Source organism: Pseudorca crassidens, chromosome 11 (genome assembly GCF_039906515.1).
Source record: "Pseudorca crassidens isolate mPseCra1 chromosome 11, mPseCra1.hap1, whole genome shotgun sequence".
Lineage (NCBI taxonomy): Eukaryota > Metazoa > Chordata > Mammalia > Artiodactyla > Delphinidae > Pseudorca > Pseudorca crassidens.
In genome coordinates this window covers 98,320,651-98,339,119 of record NC_090306.1, presented here as the reverse complement: position 1 = coordinate 98,339,119, position 18,469 = coordinate 98,320,651, and the positions used below count along the sequence as shown (strand labels likewise).

General features: G+C 39.4%; 1 protein-coding gene across 2 annotated transcripts in view; it reads left to right on the top strand.

Moving 5' to 3' along the window:
* The window catches only part of SLC25A17 (solute carrier family 25 member 17), a 46,640-nt gene extending 35,553 nt beyond the window's left edge, over positions 1–11,087 (top strand). For both annotated transcript variants that reach the window (XM_067698196.1, XM_067698195.1), the window contains exons 5-9: positions 159–275; positions 1,601–1,746; positions 1,835–1,930; positions 3,194–3,276; positions 8,863–11,087. In XM_067698196.1, the coding sequence (XP_067554297.1) occupies positions 159–275; positions 1,601–1,746; positions 1,835–1,930; positions 3,194–3,276; positions 8,863–9,010 (590 nt within the window). In that variant the 3' untranslated portion in view covers positions 9,011–11,087. The remainder of the gene's footprint in view (positions 1–158; positions 276–1,600; positions 1,747–1,834; positions 1,931–3,193; positions 3,277–8,862) is intronic.
* The last annotated feature ends 7,382 nt before the right edge of the window (positions 11,088–18,469 follow it).

Genomic DNA, 18,469 nt, shown 5'->3' with positions numbered 1-18,469 from the left:
TTGTACCCTGGCACAAAGGGACACCTTACCTTAGGTCTCCTAGTAGGTCAGTGGCAGACGTATAACTGAAACATTGGTGTGTAGCTTTAACATAAGACGGCAAAGCTTAAAAGGTTACATTTTGCTTTCCCTTTGTCTCTCCCCCTTTCTTTTTGAAGGAGTGGTGAATGTGCTGCTAACAACTCCACTCTGGGTAGTAAACACCAGACTGAAGCTGCAAGGGGCGAAATTTAGGAATGAAGACATTGTACCAACCAACTACAATGGTATTATTGGTGAGTGTCTCTTGGGTGAGTTCCTTTGTAAAGATTTTCTTTTCTCTTTGTATCTGGAATTTATCACCATGATAATGCTACAACCTCAAATCTCAGTGCCCAACAGTAAGTATTTGTTTAGCTCCTGTGTCTCTGGATTGACAGGGATTTGACTCATCTAGGCTGACTCCAGCCTAGGAGTCTCAGCTCCATGTGTCTCTCTTCCTTTTCCTGGGACCAACCTGAGCATATTCTTCTCTTGGTGATGGCAAAAGCACAAGAGGACATGCCCAATCATAACAAGCATATTTCAAGCCCCTGTTTGCATTTTGTCTGCTAACATCCTCTTGGCCAAAGCACAACCAATGGCCAAGCCCCAAGAAGATAAAGGGTAGAGAAATACACCCATGGAGTATATCCCATGGAGCATAGGTGGGAGGGGATGAATATTTCTGAAGAGCAATCTGCTACTTTTTTTTCCCTAATGTTTTCTTTAGATAAGGATACCAGATTAGCATCTGATATCCTTGAGCTTCTGCTTTTTAATAGTATTACATTGCCAGGTTCTCCTTTCCCATGCTTCCATCTTTGTAATGAGAACAGGGGTTTTCTTATAAGGCAGTCCTATAAAATGGACTCCAGAGAACTATCTAATCTTTTTTTATACATTTATTTATTTATCTATTTTGGCTGCATTGCTGCGCACAGACTTTCTCTAGTTGTAGCAAGTGGGGGCTACTCGTTGTTGCGGTGCGCAGGCTTCTCATTGTGGTGGCTTCTCTTGTTGCGGAGCAGGGCTTCAAGAGCTGTGGCACACAGGCTCAGTAGCTGTGGCTCGCGGGCTACTGAGCACAGGCTCAGTAGCTCAGTAGCTGTGGTGCACAGGCCTAGTTGCGCTGCAGCATGTGGGATCCTCCCGGACTAGGGCTCAAACCCATGTCCCCTGCGTTGGCAGGCAGATTCCCAATCACTGCGCCACCAGGGAAGTCACCTCTAATCTTTTTCTGTACTGACCTTTGTTGTGAAACACGTGGGCTATCAGTTCACAATTCTGTGTAGTACAGAGTTCCCAGTGGTGGTGATGATTACTTAGGAAAACTTGACATGCTAACCCCAGATTTGTCAGGAAAGGTTGCCTATGAGTGAAATTGGTCTCTCAATAACTTGGTGATGGTCAATATCTGATGATTATTCAAAAGTAGTTAACTGATTAACTTGTCATTGTGAGAAGGAAATCTTGATAGAATCAGTGTGATAGAATACTGATAGAATGAGGTTTGTGTTCTGGGTACATTGTCTTCTCTAGTTAGGGGATTGTCATCAAAGGTCCTTGATTTCTTGCTCAGATGCTTTTCACCAGATCATTCGCGATGAAGGAATCCTGGCTTTATGGAATGGCACATTTCCCTCCTTGCTGTTGGTCTTCAATCCTGCCATCCAATTCATGTTCTATGAAGGTTTAAAACGGCAGCTTTTAAAGAAACGAATGAAGGTAAGCCCTGATTCTGAAAGCAGCAGACAATCCCTGACACCTTCTTGCTGTTTAGATTGATGCAGTTTGTTCTTCCTTTGCTTTCCAGCTTTCTTCTGTGGACGTGTTCATCATTGGTGCAATAGCCAAAGCCATTGCCACCACGGTCACCTATCCTCTGCAGACAGTACAGTCAATTCTGAGGGTGAGTGCCAGGGTTCTCCCTGCATTTAGTCAAACAACATTCTAATATACTTGGTTTCCCTGTTTGAAGCAATGTTATTTAATAAAGCAATAAAGTAGTCCGGAGCAGTCCTCATGCATTCTTTCCATTATTTGATATTTTGCAGATTGAGGAAAGAGCTATAAAGGAAGTGAACAGCATTCTGTGATTTAGTGGAGAGGGGCATGGTGGGGGTCTTCTCAGGTGGCATGATTGGAGATGGGCTCCTCTGAGGAGCCATATGTAAATTAAGACTTAAAGGAAGGTAAGGATCCAGCTGTGCAAAGAGCAGAAGAAAGAGCATTCCAGGTAGAGGGAACATGATGTACCGAGAGCTTGGTGAATCCTAGGAACTGAAAGGAGGCCATTGTGGCTGGAGGTGGCTCAGGAGGAGATTAGAAAAGGAACAGGGAGCCTATAGGTAAGGATGAGATTTTAGTCTCTCTGCAGCGGGAAACCTTTGCAAGGCTTTAGACTGGAGAGTAATGTGATCTGATTTACAATTCGAGAAGATTACTGTGACTTTTCAGTGGTGAATTGGTCAGAAGGCTAAGAGAAAAGGAGGTTGTCAGGTTAGGAGGCTATTTCGGTCATACAGGTAAGATGTGAGCGTGGCCTGGACTATGGTGGTAGCAGTGGGGAGGAGAGATTCAAGGTCTGTTTGGGAGAAAAAATTCAAAGGACTTACTGATGGGTAAAATGAAGGTGGAAGTGAAAGTATTTCAGTTCAAAAAGATTATTCCCTTCTGTTAAAAGTATTTTTACTAATGTACTATTTTAAAATTGGTACTTAATATAAAGAAATTCAGTAGCAGTCAAATGAATGTATTTTGACACTTTTATAATAGAAACATATAATGTGAAAAGCTCAAATTGCAGAGATTCTAATTAATTAGTGTTTATCATAACTTCTTAAAGGATTGGAAGCCATACCATCAATATCTAAATCTTCATCGTGGGCATGGCTTTTTCTTTTGAGGTAGAATTTTCCCCATGACTCTCTGTAAAATGAAAATTCTCATGCTTGCTTCATTGAAAAAATATTTCTTATTTTCACTTATTTCATTGAAATAAGAGGATTAATTAAATCTAAATACTGATGGATATTTTTATTACCATATGCTGTAACATGTTACTCCAACATAATTTCTTCTGCAAGCGGAAATTGAGATAAAGAAAGCTGAAATTGAGATAAAGAAAGCAGTAGCAAGCAGTAATTATTTATCTTTTTTTCTTCTTCCCCAGTTCGGACATCACAGACTGAACCCAGAAAACAGAACACTGGGGAGTCTTCGGAACATTCTCTATCTTCTTCACCAACGAGTAAGGTGAGCTTTGTAGATGGTTCACATTCTGTCCTCTTTTTTTTTTTTAATTTATTTTATTTATTTATTTATTTTTGTCTGCATTGGGTCTTCTTTGCTGTGCGTGGGCTTTCTCTAGTTGTGAACGGGGGCTACTCTTGGTTACAGTGCACAGGCTTCTCATTGCGGTGGCTTCTCTCATTGCGGAGCACGGGCTCTAGGCGTGTGGGCTTCAGTAGTTGTGGCACGCGGGCTCAGTAGTTGTGGCTCACGGGCTCTAGAGCGCAGGCTCAGTAGTTGTGGAGCACGAGCGTAGTTGCTCTGCAGCATGTGGGATCTTCCCGGACCAGGGCTCGAACCCGTGTCCCCTGCATTAGCAGGCGGATTCTTAACCACTGCGCCACCAGGGAAGCCCTCTGTTCTCTCTTTTAACAGCCCTCTCTGCCAAGAAGTGGTTGGATTTGCTTACCTTGCACTTCTGCCTTGGCAGTGGCAGCCTAGAAACCTCTCCCTTGCCTGCTGTGCTCAGACATTTCTGACTTTAGGGGCTAAGTGAGATATGACAGCATTTTGGGAAATTATGGAAGAGTTTAGGTCCTTATTCTTTGTTAGTTACAAAGATTCAGTACTCCTTTAGAAAGGGAATCCTCCTATAAAATCCTGCCATTTGCGACAACATGGATGGACCTTGAAGGTATTATGAAGTAAGTCAGGCAGAGAAAGACAAACATTTGATTTCACTCATATGTGGAATCTAAAAACAAACAAACAAACTCATTGATGCACAGAACAGACTAGTGGTTACCAGAGAGGAAGAGGATTCAAGGGTGGGCAAAATGGGTGAAAGGAGTCAGCTGTACAGTAATGGTTGGTTACTGGACTTGTGTTGGTGATCACTGTGTAGTGTATACAGATGTCAAATTATAATGCTGTATACCTGAAACATAATTTTAAAAAAGAGAGCCCTGCTGTAATCTAATATAGAGACCACTCTGCTGAGTAGTCCTCCATCGATGACATATCCTATGATAGATAGATAGAAATAAGCAGCTATTATTTCTATCATAGATAGAAATAATTCTATCATAGATAGAAATAAGCATAGATAGAAATAAGCAGCTATTAGAAATAAGCATAGATAGAAATAAGCAGCTATTAGAGAGCAGCAGTCATAGCGGGAAAGGGAGGGAAGAGTAGGAAGAGTTACAACAATCATCATCATAATGATGACAACAGTGATAATGGTGATGAGAGCAGCTAACACTGTTGAGTGTTTGCTATGTGGCAGACACTAAGCCAGACGCTCTACCTGGGTAATCGCACTTAATCCTAACAACAGCCCTATGAGGCAGGTACTGTCGTCATTTCCCCGTTTCATTTAAAGAAACTGACCCCTAGGGAAGTCAAATAGATCAGCACCTTTGAAGCAAAAGCTGCTGTAACTTTATTACTGTTTCTAGATGTAAGATATTTTAAAATAAATTTATTATAAAGATAGAATATACTTGGGATAAAAAATAAAATCAAAGATAAAGAATTGGTATAAAGTAAAAAATAAATGCTGACCATACCAAGTGTTGGCAAGAATGTGAAGCGACCAGAACTTTCCTATGCTGGTGGGAATTTAGAATGGCACAACCACTTTGGAACGCAATTTGGCATTTTCTTATAAAGCTAAACTTACACCTACCATAGACCCAGCCATTCCCCTTCAAGGTATTTACCCAAGACAAATGAAGTGCGTCTATACAAAGACCTGTGCATAAATGTTAATAACGGCTTTATTTGTAAGAGTCAAAAGCTGGAAACACCCCAAATGTCCATCATCAGATGAGTAGATACAAGTTGTGGTATACCTATACAGTGGAATACTATTCAGAAAGGAAAAAGAAATAATTACTGATACATGCAGAAATGTGGATGGATCTCAAAATAATTTTTCTGAGTAAAAGAGGTCAGTATGAAAACGATTTCATACTGTATGATTCCACTTATATAAAACTTAGAAAATGCAAATAATCTACAGTGACAGAGAACATATTAGTGGTTGCTTAGGGCCAGAGTAGGTGGAGGGACAGTGATTGCGAAGGGACGTGAGGATACTTTTTCAGGTCATGGATATGTTCCCTACCTTGAATGTGGTGATTGTTTCATGGGTGTACCCGTCAGTCAAAACTCATCAAATTGAAGTCATTTAAACTTCAATAAAGCTATAAATACGTGCACACCTACTGTGTTTTCTCTCCTGTCTCTTTCCCAAGAGCTAGTCACTGTTAACAAAAAGTGCATGTATTTCCAGAATACTGTATAAAACATATATTTTGGGTATTCATTTTTATACAAATGGAATCATATGGTAATACTGTTTTGTACCTTGCCTTTTTGTAAAAACGTTACAAACAATCCTTCATATCAATATCTGTACATTTATCTAGTTTTTTTAAATGACTGCATTTTTTGTTATATAATATGCCATAATTTATTGACCAATACACTTACGATAAATATTTAGTTTGTTTCCAGGTTTTTGCCTTTACAAACATTGACAAATGAATAGTCCATAAATTTAGCTTTGTATACCTCAGTTATTATAATTGTAGAGAAAATTCCTTGAAGTGGAATTACTTAAGAAGTTTAAACATACAAAATTTTGATAGGTATTGCCATGTTGACCCAAAAAGACGATACCCATTTCCATTTCTACCAGCATTGTGAGAGTTAAGAAAGATGTAGTTAAGAAAATTAAGAAGGTAGTGTCAACAGGAAATCTTTAGAGTTATATAGTTTTGAAATTCAGCGTGTTTTTACATCTTTCATCTTGCTTGGTTCTCACTCAGCCTTGTGCCTGTGGAAGGGTGACTATATTCCCATTTTTGCAGATCAGGAAGCAGGTTTAGAGAAAATGACTTGCCCAACACCAGACAGATGCAGGCAGAGCCAGATGTTCAAACTCATACGCTCAGTAAGCACTCAGGGACCATTGAATGAGTGTTCATCCACTAGAACGTTCTACAATGATGGAAATACCTGTTCTGTTCAGTAGGGTTGCCACCAACCACGTGTGTCTGTTAAGCACTTGAAATAATGCCAGTACAATTGAGAAACTGAATTTTAAATTTTATTTAAATTTAAATGACCACGTGTGGCTAGTAGCTACCATATCGGACAGTGCAGTATACCATGCCAGGCCTCTCCAAACTTTTGATTGATTAAGAACACCTGAAGTGCTTATTAAAATACAGATTCATGCCTCCCCTCTGGAGTGGGGCCTGGCAATCTTCATTTCTAAACAGACCCTGGTGATTCTGATGTGAGTGGATGTGAAGAAAATCAACACTACTGTGTATCTTTCCTTTACTACTGACACAGAGCACTTCACTTCTGGCACCTCCGGTCACCAGACGTTGCGTGGGGGGTTCCCCGCGCCAGGCAGTTCTGTGTGATACCAGCCGGGCGTCCCGTGATTTAACTCCATTCTCATGCTGCGTACCCGGGGATAGCATTAGATCCCACAGGTTAAGGAAGGGCTCAGTCCTAGGATGCTGACCCTCACTTCAGATGACAGTCACAGGTAGTCGGTCTCCAGGTTACACAAAACTTCTGTCTGACTTGGCTACGAATTGGAGGTTGCCATAACTTCCTCCCCCTTGGGTATGATTGTTTGCTAGAGCAGCTCACAGAACTTAGGGAAAGGGAAACACTTATGTACGTTTACCAGTTTATTAAAGAATACAGATGAGTAGCCATATAAAGAGATCTGGGAGGGTCCCAAGCACAGGAGCTTCTGTCCCCGAGGAGTTGGGGTATATCACCCTCCTGGTACATGGATGTGCTCACCAACCTGGAAGCTCTCTGAACCCCATACTTTTGGGATTTTTATGGAGGCTTCATTATGTAGGCATGATCTATCATTAACTCCATTTCCGGCCCCCTCTGCTCTCTGGAGAATAGTGAGTGGGGCTGAAAATTCCAAGTTTCTTGTCACAGCTTGGTCTTTCTGGTGACCAGCCCCATCCAGGAGCCCACCAAGAATCACCTCATTAGAACAGAAGACCCTACTATCACCGAGGAAATTGAGGGATTTAGGAACTCTATATCAGGAACTAGGATCAAAGACTAAATATTAGAATAAGAAACGCTCCTAGTGCTCTTATCACTTAGGAAATTACAAGGGCTTTAGGAGCTCCGTGCCAGGAACTGAGGACAGAGACCAATATATATTTTTTCTGTTATCTCCCAGCTGACCTCACCTTGAGAAACATTGAAGTGGACTTGCTTGGCTTTCTTGGGGGAACACAATTCAAATTAGTCAATGAACTAGAAATTCATGGATCAAGACTTTTCATTCCTATTTATCACAGGATTTGCTCCAAATGATAAGTTTTCACACATAGCAAATGTGTAAAATGTAGAATAGTTTCTGAATGGAGCGCTTGATTAGCTTTAATCTCTCAGTCTGCGTGCTGTATATAGCCCTGGAGTTGCTGATGAACTAGCATATGAGATTAATTCACTCTCAAAAAGTAGCTTTGGAGACATCGTTTACTCTGAACTCCTGGTTCCAGCTGAAGCATTCTTCTCTGTGGTTAGAGCAGTGGGTCTAAAGGGCTGGTGCCCAGGCTGGCCTCATCATCCTCATCACCTGGGAGCTTGTTAGAAATGCAAATTCTTGAGTCCCATTCCAGACTTAATGAATCGGAAACTCTGGAGGGGACCCAGCAATCTGTGGTTCACCAAGCTTTTCCAGTGATTTTGAGGTATGCTAGATGTGAGAACCACTGGGTTAGAAGATCAAATGTGGACTTCCCTGGTGGCTCAGTGGTTAAGAATCCGCCTGCCAATGCAGGGGACACGGGTCTGAGCCCTGGTCCGGGAAGATTCCACGTGCTGCAGAGCAGCTAAGCCCAGGCACCACAACTGCTGAGCCTGCGCTCTAGAGCCCTCAAGCCACGACTACTGAGCCCACGTGCCACAACTACTGAAGCCTGCGCACCTAGAGCCCGTACTCCGCAACAAGAGAAGCCACCACAGTGAGAAGCCCGCGCACCGCAGCGAAGAGTAGCCCCCACTTGCTGCAAAGAGAAAGCCCGTGCACAGCAATGAAGACCCAATGCAGCCAAAAATTAATTAATTAATTAATTAAAAAAAAAAAGAAGATCAAATGTATGGGAAGACTCAGAATTGGAGAGCTTTTTCATTTCTGTCACTTTCTCTCATTTTGTTGCAGCTACAATGATCTAAACCAATTGGCAGCTTTGCCACCATTTAGGGACTGTTAGGTTGAAATAACTGAGTTGGGAGAGTGTTAAAGTCAAGATCTAAAAGTTCTTTGTTAGATCCCAGATTTTGGCATAAAAATGGTTTTAGGATTTTAGGATCTGTACCCTATCTGTGGGATACTGTCAGCATTCCACTAATTAATGGTGGCTGTGAAGAAATACTAAACTTTCATCAATCCCCAAATACGTTTAAAGATAAGAAGTACTTAAACAACAGAAGTCCGTTATATCTAAAACTTCCATAGCTTCTTTTGATCCTAAGAATAAACCTTTGCAAAATAGTATTGTTTCTTTGAAAACCTTTTGTTTTTTCTCACCTCTTTCCTTTTAGGCGTTTTGGAATAATGGGACTCTACAAAGGCCTTGAAGCCAAACTGCTGCAGACAGCCCTCACTGCTGCTCTCATGTTCCTCGTTTATGAGAAACTGACGGCTGCTACCTTCACGGTCATGGGGCTGAAGAGCGCACACAAGCACTGAGGCACCTTCCACCGCCAGGCACTCAGAGATGCTCAAGACAGGGGATCCTTCTCTGTGAAGAGAAGCGGTTCCCCTTTTACTTGCTCCTTCCACTGAGAATTTTACCCTCATTGGCTTGGAATGCATCTAAGTTTACACATGGAGTATAGCCAGCTTGACCTGTTACCAACTTAGTTTTATGATGGTTGGTTGAATTTTGTGGGGGAGGTTGGGCCAATGGCCATATGAAAAGAAAACATTATTGAAAACCGAAAAATGAAAGTTTATGGGGGTTTATTGGTTTTTTTTGAGGGGAATGGACTCTTGCTCTCATGTATAATCTTTTCCAAGTAGAGTCTTTTTTTAGATTTGCCAGATGGTCCCTTTCCCTTGAACCCTCCCCCAGGTCCTAGGGCAAATTTGCTACCATGTAATTCTCCTCATATACTTTTGTATGTCTTCATCTTGGTATTTTCTTCACTAAAAATGTTATGACTATGCCATAAGCATGACTTTATTTTTCTTGGCATTTTTTTCCTCCCGCTTAAGGAAAGGTATCTTCTTTAGTGTGTGAGCTATTTATTTTGTGGGGGAAATGAAAATTATTAATTCCAAATGATTCTCTTATAAACTATTTGTAAATATCACTTATTTAGTATTTGACATAATTTTAAAATATTTATTTTGAATCAACCTTTTCACTACAAAACTTGAGGTTTTATGTTCATCCACATAGGCCCCAATAAATTGTCGGCACAAAAGTCATTCTTAAAAGTTGCCCTTTATAGTATTACATTGAGTTTACAAGCAACTGGTAAAAATCACAGAAGAGGGAGCAGATACCTTGTTTAGGCTCTGGAATATTATCTTCTTTTATAAACTCTTGGTAGAGACTGTATATTTTGAGAATAAACTTGATTGAGGTTATTTCTATTTGGAAACATTCCTTAGAGTCCTACTACTCAAAGAGTGGTGCCTCAAGCAATAGCATCGACATCACCTGGGAGCTTATTGGACATGCAGTCCCAGATCTTCTGAATCATATTCCGCATTTTAATAAGATATCTAGGCAATTTGTACTCACATCAAAGTTCAAGAGACCTTAGAGCTCTTGACCCTGCAGAAGATACAGTTGGTTTCAATTATGGAAACCAAGACAAAGATTGTTCTCAAAGGAAACATAGACTAATGTATTAGAGCAACCTCTGAAAAAACTGGGAGTCCTATGTCATCATTTACTTTCACCTCGTAGCACATGTTCAGGTTTGTAGGACTTTTGTTATGTGGCCAGCAATGAATTTAGACATCTCAAGGCACTCAAGAAGCAAACTCCCTTGACGTTAGTAGAACAACAGCTTAGTTCTACTTAGTTTGACTTAGTTTTTGACTTAGTTTTTGTCCCTATAACACAATGACAGGTTTTTCATTTGTAAGTCTAATTCATTCAGAGTCAGAGAGAGTAATAATCAAGTGTCTGTGGACTCCAGTATTTAAATTCAATTTTGAGAGTGGAAATTTCTTTCTCTTATTTCTCCTCTCGTCCCTGTGGTAATTTCAAAATATGTGATTATTAAACTATTAATAATTGAAAGATCATTGTGTTGTTCTAGAAAACAAGAACTAAGAGGAACTGATAATCTGGGAACTAGCCTGAGCACTCGCTTATTTAAGCTAGAGAACTGAAGACAGAGAACTGGCCGCATTACTACTTTTTATTTTATATTAAGGTATGTGTTGTGTTGGTGGCGAGGCTTGGGTGGGGAGCATGGGAGAAGAATGATCATAAAGGTACCATGTGTACTTTTGTTACTATTTTAATTTTGATGTCCACTTTGGAACTTGAATTTTGAGCTCAGGGTATCGTGTATTGTTGGTACGTTAAAATAATTTCCAAGTCAGGTTATATAGTTATATTATGTTTATGATGTGAGAATGTATCTGATGCTTCTTTCTTTTCTGATTTTATGAAGGAACAATTTCATAATGTGGTTTATATTCCCTTTGGAAGCTTTACAGACTCACTGCATAGTTGAAACTAGGTAATGAGTCACCCGGTTTTGTAATCTTTGATTATTAATAAGTTACTTGAGAAAACTAAGGAGCCGAAGTCTATACTAAGGGAATGGAAAATTTTTTCTTTTTGATTCTTTATGAGGTTTCTTTAGAATGTGAGGATTAAGAGCCTTAGGGATTATGTTAGTGTCACCTCAGTAGAAAACTTAATCTGTGTTTTTAAGTGGACACTAATATGTCCACCCTTGTCTATTTTACAATTAAGTTTGAAATGCAGAAATAGGATTTACCATAAGAACAAAAGCAGTGGGAGTTAGAATCTTGGGTTTTATTCCCAGCTCTGTCACTGACTAGCAAGTTACGTCATCTCCTTGTGCTTCAGCTTTTTGATAAGTGGAGATAATAATACTCACTACCCACTTCAGAGGATGTTTGAGAGCTAATGATGTCAGCTAATTCCCTTTATGATCGTGGGAGAGGGAAGATCTGAGTGAAACTTGTGACAAGCCTAGATTTATATAGCAATTTCCCTTCTTAAAGCTTGTACACTTTCTCATTTTATAACCCCAATATCTCTGTGAAATAGGTAAGGACGAGTAACGGTATCCCCGTTTAATTAACAGGGAAATTGAAACAGAACTATCAAATGACTTGCCTGGTTGGAGTCAGGACTAAAGTTGAGTTTCCTGCAGTCTAGTGTGATGATTACGAGAATAGGTTCTGGAATTAGACAGACCTAGGTTCTACTCTGATCCTGCTCTTTACCGGCTGTGGGAACAAAGCAATTGCTGAACTGCTATAAAACTCAGTGTTCTCAACTGTGAAGTGGAGATCTTGATAAATCTACCTCATAGGGTGATTGTGAGGATTAAATGAGATCATATACATAAATTTCTTAGCACAGGGCTTGCCACATGAGAAAAGCTAGATAAATGTTAGTGATGACTATTATTATAATATTATTATTATTGATGAGGGATATGACTGTTTGAATAGATGCAACCGTGGTTCAGTGGAAAGCACACTGGATTTTGAGCCAGATCTGTGTTCAGATTTTCATTCTATCACTTAAAAGCATTGTGGCCACAGACAAGTCATTTCCTCACCTTTCTTAGTCTTTATGTGTTTATTTGTCTAATAGAAATGATTACCGCACAAGACTGTTTTATATATTTAAAAATTTTTTTCTTTAATCCTTCTTTAATCTTTAGAACAGGATGTAGATATGCATACATATATATATATAGGATGTAGATATACATATATATGCATCTGGCATATATATATATATACACATATATATAGAGAGAGATGAGGATGTAGATATACATATATATATATATATATATGCATCTGGCAGAGTACATGACGTATAAATGTGTTTAATAAATGCCGGGGTTTTCTATTCAGATGTAATTAACATACAACATTTTATTAGTTTCAGATGTACAACATAGTGATTTGATGTACATATATATTGCAAAATGATCACCACAGTAAGTCTAGTAAACATCTATCACTAAAACATCCATCAGATAAATGCTGTTTGAACCAAGAGAACCTTCTAGGTTTTACTTTGGGGCAGTGTTTCCTCTTTCCACTTGTTTTAATTGTGAACATTTCTTTTCTGGGAGGCTTTTGTGTACCTCCTCAGAAGTGAAGCCAAATCCAATAAGTTAATGTTTTATCCAGTATTCAGATTAAGGCCCCCAAACATTTATCAGTTCATCAGTAAAATACGAACTCGTTCAGTAGCAGAAAGTCCCTGGCTGAGCTAGCGTCTCATCTTGGCTCTCTGGAAAAGCTAAAGAATTGTGACTTCATGCGTCCAAATGCCACACATCTCTGGAGAGCCCTCCCTCTGGGCAGGTAAATTACTTACCTGGCAGTGTTGACTGTCACCAGAATACCAAATATATATGAAGATTCACTTGCAGATATTTATATATGCAGTGAATGTAATTAATGTGACCCCCCCACAGGGTTTTTACCACTATAGAAATGAAAGGGCCTTGGGTTAGTGCTGATGTTTATGGGACATACTGGTAGCCCCTGAAAACTATGTTCACTGGGACATAGACAAGAAAATAACTCACCCATGGGCTAGGTGAGAGAAGAAAAGAAAGAAAATTACTATGTAAAGACAGAGTGAAGAAGAGATTAGGAGATGGATGGAAGGTTCATGGGGAGGGAGGGACAAGGCACCAGTGCCTAGCACAGCACTCAAGGAGACATGCTCAAAAAATGTTCATAGACTGGGCAGTGAACTGCGGAACCCAGCCAATGAGGTCCAATCTGGGGAAAGGGAAGGAAAACTCGGTTTGGAACTAACCATGAAAATGGGTAATGGAACTTCCATGCATTAGTGCCTGGTAAATGCCAGGCACAATTAACTTACATACGTCTTGATATCTTTGTAACAACTCTAAATATATGAGGTTCATTCCCACTAACAGATAAACTAGTTAAGGCTTCAAGAGTAACTTATCTATGGTCACTCAACGATTGAGGGTCAGGATTTAAAATTTAGGCTGACTCCAGGACTTTCTACATTGCCACACTACATCCCTCAGATATCTTTAAAGTAAGACTTCTAAGCCAGGGCATGGTTCCCTTCTACAACCTAGAGGGGCATATGATTGAAGATATGTAATTCTTTCTGTAATGAACTATCTGAACCCCAGTATGATGCTACAAGTCTCAAGGAAAGCCTGTGGCCTTTGTATCCAAGGGTGGCTCCATAAATCCATGCTGTTTCTTGCTTCAGTGCCTGTGTTTATAGTTTCAGGAATCTCTTCCTACTATTCTTGGTGAACTGCCCAGATCAGGCATCAGCTCTTCCTGGAAGCCTTTCTGGAACTTTGCTTCTTCCTACTCACCCACCTCCAAAGACTTTTGTACTTCTTTACTATTTTGTACATATGTCTATCGTTGACCTACTCCATTGAGTTTTGAATCGCAGTATCTCTGTCTTCCCCTAGATACCAACTTCTTCCAGCGCAGGAAACGAGACTTTCAAGTAGAGTGTCACTCAGGGTAGGCACTCAGTTGTCACATGAGTGTTTTTGGCTAAAGATAGTGCTGACCCTTCTCCAATCAAGTGCATCTGTTAATTATGAGTTTACATATTTTAGAATCCTTGTCCTTTGGCATTTTCTTGGTCGTTGATTATCAGTTTTTCATATTTCTTTTCCTTAATTAGTTCACACTTTTTGGAAGTATACTTTATTTTGCTAGTCATTTGGCTTTTTTAAGCTTTAAAGATCCATTATTTCTTTGCTTTAATTGTAGTCACCAAAATTATCTAACTGTAGTGGTATCGCTTATGTAATTCTTCCATGTGTACTTCATTCTTGTTTTGCTTTAGCTTCTGTAGAACCTATTGACAGAGTAGATGGCCAGCCAAGTAGGTGATTCCCCTATGTGGGTGTGGTATGTAGGACTTTATTAAATTGCAAATTCCTATTCTAGGACTAACATTCTATTCATTTATTCAAGAAATCGTTTTTGATTACCTCCCATATCCAAGCAGTATGGCAGTTTGCTGGGATTACCCAGATGAATAATACTTAGTCTCTGCCCTTATGTAGCTCATTGTTCTACATGGGGGTCAGACAAAAAACAACTTGGAATTCTACCACTAATGAGTTCTCATAAGAAATGTAATGGAGGGAACTCCCTGGTGGTCCAGTGGTTAGGACTCTGCGCTTTCATTGCCAAGGGCCTGGGTTCAATCCCTGGTTGAGGAACTAAAATCCCACAAGACACGCGGCATTGCCAAAAAAAAAAAAAAGTAATGTGAATGTTCAGGAGTTGCTTTGGGAGCATGGAGAGGCTGGGCCTACCTCTGTCTTGGTCTGTGTAATCAGAAGGCAACATTTGAATTAAGAACACACCAAGTAGGACTTCCCTGGTGGTGCAGTGGTTAAGAATCTGCCTGCCAAAGCAGGGGACACAGGTTCGAGCCCTGGTCTGGGAAAATCCCACATGCCACAGAGCAAACTAAGCCCGTGCGCCACGACTACTGAGCCTGTGTGTCACAATTACTGAAGCCCGCGTGCCTAGAGCCCATGCTTGGCAACAAGAGAAGCCACTGCAATGAGAAGCCCGTGCACAGCAACGAAGAGTAGCCCCCGCTCACCACAACTAGAGAAAGCCCGCGCACAGCAACAAAGACCCAACGCAGCCATAAATAAATAAATTTATTTAAAAAACAGCACACCAAGTAATGGGTAGAGGACCTTCTTTTTTTTTTTTTTTTTTTTTTTAAGTTAATTTGGCTGCTCGGGGTCTTTAGTTGTGCATACAAACTCTTAGTTGTGGCATGTGAGATCTAGTTCCCTGACCAGGGATCGAATACGGGCCCCCTACATTGGGAGCACAGAATCTTAGCCATTGGACCACCAGGGAAGTTAGAGGACCTTCCTGACGGAGGAAATAAGTAGTTTTGCAAAGTAGAACGAGGGTGATGTTTTATTATTTGTACATTGGTTTGAATTGGATACAGAAGCTTCCCAACCTAGATCTCTGAGTTGAACACATGTTGGAATGGTGGTGGCTACTGAGAACCTGCAACAAGGAAGAAGAGACGATCAGGATCCTTATCCTGCTTAACAGTTTTATCTATGGTTAGATTTGGGTCTAAACAAAGAAGATACATTCCCTGTACTCCATGAATTTAAAATCTAATTTTAAACATACTTTGAAAATTAGACATGACATGAATCATTTTGTTCCACCTCTATGAAGAAGGGCCAGCAAGAGTAGTTTAGGGTATCGTGAATTGCTGACTGTCAAGGTCTGGAGTTGCACTTTATCTGGATCAATATGGACATGTTTACTTAGAAAACAGTTCTGAGCCTAGTTGAGGATAAAACCCTAAGTACTTTATTGTGCGTTTGTTCGTGTATTAAAAATTATAAAAGCAGTGAAGACTTAAGGGAAGGGGAATTTAAAAATTGAGGAAGTCCTTTCTATTTCTCTTTTAATTTACAACTGGTTTATAGATGTGGCATTTACAGATTTTTTTCTTAATGCGCTCATTCTCACTTTATTCTCTCTATTGTAAGAATTACTTTAATTACTTTTATACTGTATAGATGGGGAAATGGAGATGCAGATCTGGCTCAGGTCACATAGCAAAGGATTGGGAGTCAAAAACGTGAATTCAGACCTCCTGATATTCTATCCAGTAGTCTTTCACTGTCTTGTACTGCTTGGAGGTATCTCTGTTTTCATTTTGGTTTAAAGTTTTTCTTTTAGCTTTTTTAGGTTTTTTTAAACAACAGTAATACACAGTCATTAAAAATTTTTCAGAAAATACAGAAAAGAAGAATGAAGAGAGTAAGGATATATTCCTGTATATATATGTTTATATATCTTCCTATATTCTTACTGCCTAGAAATCACTGCTAATATTTAACTATATCTATCTTCAGACTTGTTTAAATATATACATTCACAGATGTATTTATAGATAGGGTTTTTTAAATGAGATCAAACTATGCCTAATTTTGTAACTTTTTCATCTCAAATATAATTTGCTGTCAGTAAATATCTATGTCATAATTTGTTACATAGAATTGCATTGTATGAATGTATCATTATTTAGTTAGACTCCTACTGATGGACTTCTAGGTGGTTTCCAATTTTTTGCTATTATAAATAATGTGATAAAATCCCTAATATATGATTCCTTTTATATTTTCTGATTACTTCTTTAAGAAAAATTTCCAGGAATATCCAGTTACCAGGTCAAAAGGTATGCCTCCTGTGAATTATGTTATTAAATTAAAACTTCATCCTATCTATTCCTTTATGTTCCTTGTCACTTTGGAAACACTTTCTTTCTCTCCTCACCTCTCCTTTGGCAAGCTACAGGAGAATTCCATTCTGAGTGTGAAAGGGAAGAAGAGTTGTATGCCAGGGCCTGAGCTTTACATGCTTTTTCATTTAATTCTCATAACAGTCCTATGAAATTCAGAGTTAAATGAGGTATATCAAAAGTAATCATAATAGGAGTTTAGATTTGCTGAAAATTAGATTTCTTCCAGCAGATGGCTTGGATCATTGAATATCACATGCTAAAACATAATAATTTATTGAGCACCTACCATGCGCCAGTTGCCATACTAGATGCTTTACATAAATTATCTTATTTAATCCTTCTACAAAGGTTCTAAAGCCTGTGTACTTTCCACAGTTCTCCCCTTTGAACCTTGGTTCCAAGTCTGTATCCTTGCTCCTGTGCCTTTGTTAGATGGCAAATTCTAGAGGGCAGGGACTTGCTATTAATCATTTCTGAATCACCGTGAACATGGGGTCACATTGGGCAAGTGCCTCTGTAAAGATGCTTTATGATTATGATCGTTATGAAAAGCAAAGAAGACTTTTACAATTTATCTTTGTTGACTTTTTAATTTATAAGTAAGCTATTTGATAGAAAATGGCTGTTGTTTTGTTTTTGTTTTATGCAGCTGCAGATATGGCGAAACCTTTAGGCCACCAGAGGGCATTGCAGTCAGCCTCCTTTATCATCACTATAAATCCCTGCTGTCAGAGATGCCTAGTGAAAATTGTTCCCAGTTTAACCAAAAAGAGAAGCATTCTTAGACCCGATGAGCAATCTGCATAGGACCTGTGGCTTGAACTTGGTGGAGCACTACCTTGAAGCACCCTTTTTATCTATAAAAGCGAAGAATGGAGTAGGTAGTATTTTGCTGAAATTATATTCTTTTACTTTTTCCTTTCCCCAAGCATATGCCTAAACTTTTAATTTGTCATCCACCATTTATAATCTTCTCTTGGCCAGATATTAAAGCTGGCAGCTCTCAATCTCTATAGAAACTGAAGGCAGAGAAACAATAGACAGAGCCTTTGTCCAGTAGCATCCACCTCTTTACTGGTCTTTACTAACACTAATAAAAACTTGCAAAATTGACTGATCCGCAGTTGAGTGACTCCCTCGTTTCTGTTCACCATCTGATAGAAGTGCCAATAGGCAGAAAAATGACTAAAAGGCAGAGCAGGAAAGAAAAGATGTAAAAGGCATTTTGATAACCCGTGAATTTGAAAATCAATTTAAATCTTTACTAGACAAGTATTTTTTAAAATGTAGACAGGTAGGGACTTCCCTGGCGGTCCAGTGGTTGAGACTTTGCCTTCCAATGCAGGGGATGCGGGTTTGATCCCTGGTCTGGGAACTAGGATCCCATGTGCCTCAGGGCCAAAAAAACCAAAACATAAAAAAACGGAAGCAGTGTTGTAACAAACTCAATAAAGACTTTAGAAATGGTCCACAGAAAAAAATCTTTTAAAGAAAATGTAAACAAGTAAATCTTACCACGTAATTTGAAATAAATTTTCTAAGTATTGAGGCTTCTAAGTTGCAGCCAACTAGAGCTCTCATTGATCTGTGCCGCAGGAGCGTTTAAGATACTAATTTATCTCACAGATATTTTTGAGTAC